Here is an 11,364-nt window from a genome sequence, read left to right as displayed (position 1 = left end):
AAAATAAACCCCCCCCCCCCCCCCCCCCAAGCCATTTAAACCAACGGAAAACAGCTTGGACCACTAAAGCTTGCCAGGTTTTTTGCAAAGGAGGAACTGAACTGACTTGCTCTCCTTTGCTGAACTTAATCGGTGCTCAGACAGTGAGAAAGCAAGAGTTTTGGCAAAGGCCATCTTTGCAGCTGAGAGAAGCTTCCTTCCAAAGACCCAAATGATGGGATTGTATCACATTTTAAAATCCAGCCGCCTCCTCTGGGTTACAAAGAGCTCATCAGCCACTTACGATGACAACATTTTTTTTTTAAATGCCATTTATTTCCACCTTGTCTTTGCTTCTCTCATTTCGTGCTGTTTGAATGGCTGCAGGATGCTGTTGGCTACCTCCTGGGTGTGTTTGTGTGGGACGCTAAGAGGAAACGCAGAGCCATGATTCGGTCTATGCAGGGTTTTGTACCTGCTGCTGCGTTGCTGGGGTTCGTGCCTGGCTGGCCCCGTTGAGAATGGAATTGGTCAGGGTGGGTTTTTGCCTTCCTCTAATGGGGGAAGTGGCCCTCTGTTTGGGATCTCTTGAACGTATATTAACACCCTTTGATAGAAACAGGATGTCAGCTGCTATAGTTCCCCTGTGACAGCTTTGGGTGTGATGTCTCTGCTGTGTCAGGGTTGATGGTCATTTTACTAAGAGGTTAGATGATGGGTTTGTCTGGGATGGTTTGGATAGGGATGATCCTGCCTCAGCAGGGGGTTGGACTAGGTGATCTATGGAGATCCCTTCCAGCCCTACTTCTCTGTGTAATATTCTCTCTCTTTCCCCCATCCCCTGCTTTAAAATTCAATGATCTTCAGTGTGGAGGCTTTATGAGCTCTTGCTGGGACCAGTCTTTCCTGCCCACGTGCAGAGGGGCTGGACCCAATGATCTGTAAGGTCCCTTCCAGCCCTTAATAACTATGAAACTATGAATGTCTGGCTCAGGTGGTGGTGTTTAGTGGTTAGGCCAGGGGTCAGGACCTGTGGGATTCATTCCCAGATCTTCTGCTAGCTTTCTATGTGAACACAGACCAGTTATGATACTGCCCTGTGCCCATCCAGCCCCATTCTTACCAGGGAGGGATGCTTTTTCCTGGTTTACCTGGGACAGCCAGGGGCTCTGTGTGCAAGAAGCAGGATCGCCTGGGACAGGCCTGTTCCTGGGGTGTGCACAGAGGGAGTTCACCGTGTTAGTTGGGCATCAGGCTGAGGGCATGGCAGGGTGGCACCTTAGACTAGCTGACCCAGAGAGGTGTGAGGCTTTCCATCTACTTCATCAGATGCGAGGTTTGGCCTGGCAGCCTGCACTCCCTTCTGCCTTGGCAATGTGAATCCTCGGCAAGAACACAACTTGCTGGTGTGAGGGCCGGAGAGCTGCTCCTGAGGTTTTCTTTGCGCTGAAACATTCAAGCCTCGCTGAGCCTAGCAGTCTGTTGGGAGAAGTGGGTAAGGCAGGCCAGCCAGTGGCCCACACAGGAGGGCATGTGACCAGCATCTTATTAGACTCCCCCATCCAAACAGCCAGGTGCCCATCTACCCCTGGGCCAGCTGGGGTGGCCCTTGGAGTGAGCCTCCGGTACCACAACAGAACATCTTGCTCACTCAGCTGTGATAGCTCCTGTCCTTGCCCTTGTACTGAGTGATATGTCCAAGGCACGTGATCATTGAGCTGAAACAAAAAAATGCCTCTGGAATAATCAGAGACAGCTGTGAGCTCCTCTCACTGGGTCTACAGAGGCCCTTTCTAAACAGGCTTGGCTGCTGGGTGGCATGCAGACTGCAGTCCATATATAGTGTTGGCATTTAAGGGAGAGCAAGTGTGCTAATGCTGCACAGCAGGAGTGAAATCTCTCAGCCTTGGCATTCATCATGATACTGGCAGAAGCATGCTGGAGTGGTCCCCTCCCAGCCTGAAGTTTGGGTGGTCTCAGTGGCCCACAGCAGGATGCTCATGAATATAGTGAGCAATTCATTGAACCTCAGGTGGGGGTACTTTGGCAGTCTGCGTGGGACACTCATGTCTTGCAAGCTTCTAGGATTCCTGCCCAAATATTTCAGCTTCACAAAGGTTTTGTGGGGGCAGTGATGCTGCTGTTGGCCTCCTAAACCTTGTTTGCTGCATGACTAGGTAACTCACTGGCCCTGTTTCCTTCTGCCTGTGTAGGAAGGAGCATTGGAAACTTCTGGGCAACTTGAAGACAACAGTGGAGGGTTTGGTGTCCACCAACAACCCGAATGTTTGGTCCAAGTATGGCGGCTTGGAGCGGCTGTGCAGAGACATGCATAGCATCCTCTTCCATGGGCTCATCCACGATAAGGTAAGGTGCTGTGTGTGCTGCTCTGTGGCATTGAAGCTCCGGTGGCTGCTCTCACAAGTGGCACCTTCTTGAGGGTGTTTGTTTCTCAGTAATACATGGCGGACTCTGTTCTTTTCCTAGTATTGGGGTAACCCACCAAGTGGGGGAGCATCTGTGTTTTCACTGGAACAGCTGGCAAAGGGTGATGGTGGTATAATAATAATAAATAATAATAATTATTATTATAATTAATATTGAGGTGGTTGGGGCTAAAGCTTTAATGAAGATTAGGATGTTTGTAGTTATATCTAAATTGGTAGGGGTGACCCTAAGTTTGCCCTCACACCCATATCTTCTGACCATCCATCCTGGTAGCAGTCCTGCCTGGCCTTGTGAGCTCTCCTGAGCTTCTGGGTCTCAAGTCTACCCCATCCCTCCTTTCCAGTGCGCTTTGAACTTACCTAAGCAAGCAGGGCTGGTACATAGGGAGTCAGCCAGCAGCAGTCCCACAATACCCTGTTTTTGACACAGCTTTCCTTCACACCACTTCCTCTCTACTGCCCAGGAAGAAAGACAAGTTTTTGGCAGACTGATTCCTAGAGGGACTACCATGTGCCCCAGCATCCCTTTGGAGTGCTGTGTTCAGGAAAGAAACACTGGGTAGATGGCTTTGGTTCAGGCACCAAGGTACAATATAGAAGAGAAGGGCAGTTGTGGTGCTTGAGGTTGCTCAAACTCAGCTCTAAATATCAGTGTACACCTACTCATTGTGGCTAGAACAAAGGAGGGAGGTCCCCGGGTCTGCCACTGATTTGTAGGTCCCTCCTTTGCGGGCCTCAGTTTTCCTCTTTGATAATACTGCCCTGCTCATCAGGGGATTGCATGGCTTTGTGTTGGTGAAATGCAGTGATCTCCTTGGATGGGGGAAAAGAATTGGGGTTAACGCAGGAAGCCAGTGAGGTAGGGAATGCTCTTGTCCTAGCAGCCCCATTGCAACCGGGAAAACTTGTGCTTTAGAGCTCTGTGAGGATTGACCCACTTGCCATTCACCTTCTCCCTCATATCATTTCATGCCACATTTAGCTAAGTATCAGTGACTTCTGGGGGAAACTGTCCCCACCCAGCCCCTTGTTCCCTCCTCCTGGATCCTGCAGTGACACCACAGTACTGCATCAGCTCAGTGATGGAGGGGCTTGGAGAAGTTCTTGGCTGGGGCTGGTGGGAGAAACCCCAGGCCTCAATTTTCTGGATTTTTAGAAGGTAATGGGGTCCAAGGCCCAAATCCAGGCTTTGTATGAACTCATTGTCTTTTTTTTCTTCCCACTAATTCTCCCTGTTATTGCCCATTCACACCCATTCTTCTTGCTGCTGAAAGCAGATCTCTTTTGCACCTCTGGAGATTTCTTGTTTGAGGATTTCTCCCCTTCTTCCAGCCGTAGGTCTTTACATTCCAGATCCAGTCCCTTTGGAGCCTGTTTCTTTAAAGCAGGGGTGTCAAAAATACCCATCCACAGGCTGGGTCTGGCCCTCAGGGCTGCAATTTTGGTGGTGAGATAAGCAGCAGCTGCTGAGGTTCTGGGAGTTGCAGCAATTAATGGTACTGCTGCTTGCCCCAGTTCCAAATTCCAGCCTGTGGGCCAGATGACATGGCTCTGGAGGCTGGATCCAGCCCGCTGGCTGCGTCTTTGATGCCCCTGTTTTAAAGAAACAGGCTTCAAAGGGATCCTTTTACTTACTACGTGACAGCAGTTTGGATAACCAAGCCCTGTCAACACAGGCTAGTGCTCCTTACCAAGGCTCTTTGCAGAGTTTAGACCTTGGACCTGCAAAGTGCAAATTTTGCCCCTCTCCTTTTTTCTATGCAGAGAAAGCTGTTCCTATCCATGTTTTAATTAGAAGTGTCAGGCCTTGACTCCGCTGCTGGAGGAGTGTGTGGAGGATTGGAGAACCGGCGTAATTGTGGCATCACAAATGACTGACTCTGCAGTTGTGGGAGGGGGTGCCCAACTCCTCACGACCTTATTCTCTATTAAGGCTTCATGCAGGCTCACAGCAAGTGCTTTTGGGTGAGGCTTTTCCTGGGAACAATTTAACATTGTCCCCATCTGCCATTTCTCCCCAGTAAAGAAATGTTTCTCCATAGACACATGAAAGAATTGGAGGGTTTGGGGTATCTCTGCCATTGAGTGGCTTTTATTTTATGTCATGAGAAGTATTGCTCCAGGTCTGGGGATTCCCAACCAAAGCCTCCCAAAACCAGGGGAGAAAAGAATTGATATTGAAGATATTTGAGTATGAAAATGTCTGAGTTAAGGAGAAGCTTCTTAGTCAATGCTGAGGTTGTGTTTGTACCTGTTACAGCAGCAGAAAAAGGTGCGAGTCTAGCATTGCCTGCCCAAGCAAAGACAAACCTTGTTGGACTGCCAGCTGTGCGGCAGGGCTACTGTGGCCCAAGAGCTACAGCCTGTGCTGCTTGTTTGCCAGGATGTTTCTGCTTTGCCCTCTGTCCCTCTCCAGTGCGATTCCTCTCCACACTGCTGTGTCAGTAGAAAACAAGGCTGTTGTCAGGAAGCGGAGAGGTGGCAATTAAGAGTTTGTGAGACTTTGAACTTGGCAAAGCTTCCAAAGCCATCGGAGGTGGCAACAGCACAAACCAACATGGGGTGCAAGGAGGAGGAGCTAGTCTGAAACCTCCCGTGCCTTCAGTTGTGAAAATATCAGGGGGGGGGTCTCTGCTGCTGAGAAATCAGACCTGCTAGCTCCATTCATTCCTAGCTTGGGATCCTGTAGGTATGTGGGAACCGCCAGCAACAGGTGCCCACACTGGTTAGTTCAGACCCCTGAGCCTCACCTGTGGAGCTGGTCTGGTGAACAAGAAATTGGCTGACAGTAGGCATAGCCATGGCACTTAGGGAGCATTATTTATTTGGGAACAGTTAAAGGGGAAGAGAGGTCTTGAATTTGCAGTGCAGCAGGACATGCAGCTGATGTGAGGCTTAATTCCCTGATGGTAATTAAAAGGCAGTATCTCATGAAGTGAACTTGGATTCATGAAAATACATGCTTTCTCTGTATAATCCATAAAGGTGCAACTTTGCCCTGCCTTCTGATTGAAAGGTGGGTCATCTACTGTTAGCCACAGTCCTGTTGTATGTGGATAGGATGATGTCCCTCTAAGACGCGGGTGTCCACTTGCATGCAGCCCTGGCTCCCAGCTCTGCAGGCAGTGTGAGGCTTGGAGCCTGCATGAAATACCTGGGCTGGGACAAGGGGTTGAGGCCTGTATTCCCATTTAGTCCTCTCTGCCCTGTGCCCCAGCCCTGCAGCTGAGAGGGAGCTAGGGAAGGGTACACATTCAGGAAAGATTTCCCTGGTTTGCCCCCACCCCTAGCCCACATCTTCCAGCCGTAGGCAGTGATGCCCTCCCCTGACGGGCTGAAATGTGGTCAAATCCATGCTCCTGGGCTGGAGAGACCTGTGGAGGGAGAGACCTTGGCACCATGTAGGCCACTGAGGCTTGCCCAGCACTAGCTGTGTGCCCCTTCCCCTGCCCTGCTGTGCTGGGCTCTGGCCTGCCAGGGCTTGGGCTGGGGTTTGTTTGCTTCATTTTCCTGGGGCTAAAGGTCAAGTGTTATCTAGCTCCTGGCTGAGTTTTCTCCCTGCATCTGGGCCTGCATTAATGGGCAGGCATTAACCTCTTTATTGCTGCATCTGTCCTCCACCTCATCTGTACACAGCTTCTCCTGCCCACTGAACCTCAGGTCGCTGTAGGTACGTCTGGCAGGCGCTGTGCTCCCAGCCTGCTGAGCTCCCGGTTGGGCCTTTGTGTGTAGGAGATCCCTTTGCAATAGCCTCTGCCTTGCTCATAGTCACTCCTTTTCTTTCCTCCTTGCAAAGCTTCTGGCTCATTTGCTTTTACTTCCCATTTATTTTTGTCTATCCATCCATCTGTATGCATGGAGATCTGCAGTTGCTCCCTCTGCCTGTCAGCCAGGGTGCTTGGTCCTTTGGCATGTGAGGGGGCATCCTCTGTTGCCCTCAGCCTGGCATAGGAGTCAGGGCTGTGTTGTCCCAGCCAGGCTGAGGCATAAAATCAGAAGCGTGCCGCCTGTCCGTTCACCCCAGCTGCTGCAGAAACCTGGAGGGGAAGTGTCCTTGAACAAGCTGCTCCCCACTTCCCCTGCAGCAGCAGCAGCTAGCTTGCAGAGGGGCCCTGGAGCAGGCTCCTGGGTAATGCAGCTCCCCTGCCCTCCTGCTCCTTTCCCAGTAGCTGGAGTGGTGTGGTGGCCCCGTGTGAGACTGCAGCCATGGAACGGCTCCAGGATCTCCGCACGGTCAGTATTGCAGCGTACCGTAAGCGGGGTCTAACAGCGCCTCTCCCGGCAGGTGTACTGCAGGCAGCAGGATTACTGGCAGTTTGTGAAGGATATCCGCTGGCTGAGCCCCAACTTTGCTCATCACGTGGAGGAGGTGAGGTGTAGAGGGCTGGAGGGCATGGCTGGCTGGGAGGCCTCAAAGCCATGGCTTTGCACAGGGGAGGGAGCGTGGGAGTGGCACGATGACCTCGGCCTGGCTGCCCTGCAGCGGGGGACCTGGCTTTCTCTGAGCATCCCTCTCTCCCAGCTTGGACAGACTCGGGACAGAAGAACGCAGCGCTCTGCTGCAAGCCCTTATCTTCTATAGCTCGTGTGGGGATTTGGCTGTGTGGGGTGTGTTTTCCTTACAGGCTGTGCCCTGGAAAAGATTGTGTGGTCAAACCCACCAGAGCAGAGGAGAGATGGGTCCAGGAGACATGAGTCGCTGGTCTCCAGTTCCTCGTGGCCATGCCCCCACGTGGACCCTCATGCCCATCACTGCTGCACCGGGTCCTTTTACCCTCCGCCTTTGCACTGTGCAGCCCTGAGGCAGAAGTAGGCAGTGAAAGTCAGAGGAGGGAGGGAGAGCCTAGAGACTTTGGCTGCTCTTGCAGGAGCCCAGGAACCACAACTTTACCACTTGTACCAGTTGGACAGTCCTGATTTGAGGGGCCATTCATAGAGTTGGAAGATGGACGGGACCTCATCCAGTTCAGACCCCTGCAGGGAGGCCATTTGTGCTGTTTCTAACGCATCTCACCCAGCCTTTGCTTGAAACCCTCCAGTGAAGGAGATGCCACCTTTCCCCTAAGCAGCTTCTTGGGTTGCCCTCCTGCTGTGGCGGGGAGGGCTTCTTTTTTGAGATTTAATCTATATCTCTCCGCTTTGCCGCTGTTTCGGTGTCTTGCCCTGTGTCCTGCTCTATGCCCCAAGGGAGAGCAGCTCTTCTTCCCCTTCTTGATACCTACCACTCTGCTGCTCTCTTTGAGGCCATGCTCATGACATGGCTAAAATGCAGAGCCCTTATGGAGGAAGGGCCTCGTGGAGAGTTCAGGGGAGCAGCAGGGCAGACCTTGGCACCAGCCTGGAGCTCCCAGGTGGAAGCAGGGCTGTTGTACAGGGCCTTGCTCTGTGGTCTGGAGCCCTGGTTCAGTCCCAAGTGTGTCAGGCAAGAAGCAGGCAGTTCACTCAAGCTCAGCTGGGATTCTGGCGACTGAGCAGGCCTGGCCCTGGTTTCCCTGGTCCCCTGGGTGCACACGGTGGGGTGATGCAGTGGAAGCATCCCAGCCTTGACAGGGTAAGCCGAGGACTTTGGCCTCCCAAGCAGGTTGCAGCCTGCTGGCCTTTGTGGCACAAGTCTCCACCGGTGCTGCTGCTTCCATTGTGAGCACGCCGGCTTGGCCAGCTGCTGCGCTCCACCAGAACCGAGCAGGGAGGCAGAGTGCTGCCAGACCAGGGCTGTGCTCCCCAGGCAGCGACTAGGCTTGGGGCATCTCTGGGGGCTGTTCTGGCCCTGGAAGAGGGATGGTGTTGGCATGCAGCTCTCGGGAGGCTGCGACTTCTACCTGCCCTGACTCACCCACGGCATCTGTTCCAGTTCATCAGCCTGCGTGAGGATGACCTGCAAAACGCCGACAGCCTCAGCGACCAGGCCCCAGCGAAGCGGTGGCTGCAGCGCAGCCTGCAGTTCCACTGCCTATCCGCCCAGTTGAAGCCTCTGCTGGGGAACAGGCAGTACATCAGGAAATTTTACACAGGTAACTCCCACCAGTTCCAGGCAGGCAGTTATCTTTCCTCCCCGGGGAGGGCTGGACCTGCCTTTCAGCCAGGATGGCTTGGGATGCCCGGGGGTGGGTCAGGGAAGGAGGTTTCACTGTGGCATTTGATTGAAAAATGCCGATACGACCAAACTAGTGCCCTCCTTTGGAAGTGGCCCAACTCTGACTTGAACATATGCAAAACCTTTCCATAAAGTTGTTTTGACCTCAAAAGCAGTGTTTTCGGTTCAAAATGCAAGTTAGAGTAAGAAACAGAAGGCCAAGATGGAAGCAGAAGCTTTGCTGGGCTCTGGGGAGTATTCTCCTTTTGATTTTTTTGCAGTACAGAAAACACATTAATTTGTGGTACAGGCTAGGAAATCTTGTAGTGTGAACCCACAGCTGCTGCAGGCCGGGGCCCCCCAAACAGGAACAAAGAGCTTTTGTTGTAAAACGAGAGTCTCGAAAGGGGAAATTGTGGCTTGGGTTTGGCTGCTGCGTGTGGAGCACAGCTGTCTCCAGGGCCCTTTGTCTGTTCAGTCCTTCTTGGCAGCCAAGGTCTGGAGCTGGGGCTCTCTGAAGTCCATGGGGTGTTTTCCATTGCCTTGTTTAGAGCATCCTGAGTTCTCTCTGATGAACCTAACATCCCCAGCTTTGCTTTTACTCCCTGTATGCAGAGGAGTCATTGTCTCTTGCTAGTAGGTCCTGGAGCAGCCCCGCTGCAGAGATCATAGAAAATGAGGGCTGGAAGGGACCTCAGGAGGTCACATCTAGTCCAACCCCTGCTCAAAGCAGGCCCAGCCCCAATTACATCATCCCAGCCAGGGCTTTGCCTACCCGGGTCTTCAAAACCTCCAAGGATGGAGACTGCACCACCTCTCTGGGTGACCTGTTCCAGTGTTTTACTACCCTCCTAGTGAGAGTTTTTCCTAATATCCAACCTCAACGTCCCTTGCTGCAACTTGAGCCCATTGCTCCTTCTGCCATCTGCCCCCACTGAGACAAGTCCAGCTCCCTCCTCTTTGCAGCCCCCCTGCAGGGAGGTGAAGGCTGCTATTCAATCCCCCTCGGTCTTCTCTTCCGCAGACTAAATCAGCCCAGTTCCCTCAGCCTCTCCTCACCAGTCCTGTCCCCACAGCCCTCCAACCATTTTTGTTGCTCTCGCTGGACTCTCCAACTTGTCCACATCCTTTCTGTAGCGGGGGGCCCAAAACAGGACTCCAGATGTGGTCTCACCGGTGCTGAATAGAGGGGAAGAATCACTTCCCTTCATCTGCTGGCAACGCTTCTACCAATGCAGCCCAGGATGCTGTTAGCTTTCTTGCAAACAAGGGCACACTGCTGGCTCCTATTCAGTTGACTGTCCACTGTAACTCCCAGGTCCTTTTCTGCAGAACTGCTGCCCAGCCTGTCCCGGTGCAGGGGATTGCTCCCTCCTAAGTGCAGGACTTAGTACTTGTCCTTGTTGAACCTCGTGAGATTCCTTTTGGGCCAATCCTCCAATTTGTCTCGGTCACTCTGAATCCTAGCCCTACTCTCCAGTGTATTTACTCCTCCCCCCAGGCCAGCTTGGTGTCACTTGCAAACTTGGTGAGGGTGCATCTATCCCATCTTCCAAATCGTTGATGAAGACATTGAACAAAACGAGCCCCAGGACTGACCCCTGGGGCACTCCGCTTGATAGCAGCTGCCAACTAGACATAGAGGCATTGACTACTACCTTCTGAGCCTGATGCTCCAGCCAATTTTCTATCCACATTACAGTCCATTTATCTTGCCTGTACTTCCTTAGCTCTCATGGGAGAACGTTGTGGGAGACCGTACCAAAAGCCTTGCTAAAATCAAGGTACGCCACGTCCACTGGTCTCCCTGCATCCCCAGAGCCAGTCACCTTGTCATAAAGATAATCAAGTTGGTTAGGCATGATTTGCCCTTGATGAATCCATGCTGATTGGTACTTCAGCCTTTTCTGCATCCTCTGTCGCAAGGTTGCCTCCCCCATTCAGTAAGGGACCCACGCTTTCCCTGATCTTCCTCTTGCTACCAACATACTTGTAGAAACCCTTCTTGTTACCCTTCGCATCCCTTGCTAGCTGCAACTCCAGTTGCGCTTTGGCCTTCTTGACTTCATCCCTGCATGCCTGAGCAGTGCTCTTATGCTCTTCTGTACTTGTCTGTCCAAGTTTTCACTTCTTATAAGCTTCTTTTTTGTGATTTAGTTTACTGAAGAGCTAAGCCAACCTGGTCTTCTGCCACACTTGCTAGTCTCCCTGCCCACCGGGATGGTTTGTTCCTGCACTCTCAGTAAGGCTTCTTTCAAGTACAGTCAGCTCTCCTAGACTCCTCTTCCCCTTGGACTGGCTACCCAGGGGATCCTGCCCATGAGTTCCCTGAGCGAGTCGAAGTCTGCTTTTCTGAAGTCCAGGGTCCTTACTCTGCTGCTCTCCATCCTTCCTTTCCTCAGGATCCTGAACTCTATCATCTCATGCTTGCTGCTGCCCTAGTTGCCATCCATTACTACACTCCCCGCCAGTTCTTCCCTGTTTGTGAGCAGCAGGTCAAGAAGAGCATGGCCCCTAGTTGGCTGCTCCAGCACTTGCACCAGGAAGTTGTCCCCTACATTCTCCGAAAGGGGTCCCAGCTCTCATGCTGGACATGTAGTGCTGTACCCAAGGGTAGGCCTTCTTTTCGGATCCCAGAGGATTCTGTGCAGAAGTGTGAAAACTGGGACCCCTTGTAAGCTTGGCTGCAGAGGGGCTTGGGCAGTAGTTCTCCGTGTTGAGATAGAGCAGGCGGTGACAGTCTGAGGACGGGCCAAGGGATTATCCCCATGTTCTAAAAATTGTGCCCGCTGCAAAGTCCTGTCCCCAGGGGTTGGTATGAGTGTCATGAGTCCCACTGGGCTGACCTCTCCTATTTCCCTGCAG

General features: G+C 52.4%; 1 protein-coding gene across 1 annotated transcript in view; it reads left to right on the top strand.

Moving 5' to 3' along the window:
- Positions 1 to 11,364, top strand: part of RUBCN (RUN and cysteine rich domain containing beclin 1 interacting protein) — a 47,254-nt gene that overhangs the window by 13,522 nt on the left and 22,368 nt on the right. Inside the window, exons 2-6 of the mRNA XM_025202716.1 lie at positions 2,193 to 2,346; positions 6,712 to 6,795; positions 8,278 to 8,437; positions 9,662 to 9,663; positions 10,843 to 10,863. Coding sequence (XP_025058501.1) covers positions 2,308 to 2,346; positions 6,712 to 6,795; positions 8,278 to 8,437; positions 9,662 to 9,663; positions 10,843 to 10,863 — 306 coding nt within the window. The 5' untranslated portion in view covers positions 2,193 to 2,307. The remainder of the gene's footprint in view (positions 1 to 2,192; positions 2,347 to 6,711; positions 6,796 to 8,277; positions 8,438 to 9,661; positions 9,664 to 10,842; positions 10,864 to 11,364) is intronic.

This window comes from Alligator sinensis, unplaced genomic scaffold (genome assembly GCF_000455745.1).
Source record: "Alligator sinensis unplaced genomic scaffold, ASM45574v1 scaffold301_1, whole genome shotgun sequence".
NCBI lineage: Eukaryota > Metazoa > Chordata > Crocodylia > Alligatoridae > Alligator > Alligator sinensis.
Note: the sequence above shows the minus strand (reverse complement) of the source record. Positions and strands in the feature narration are given on the sequence as shown.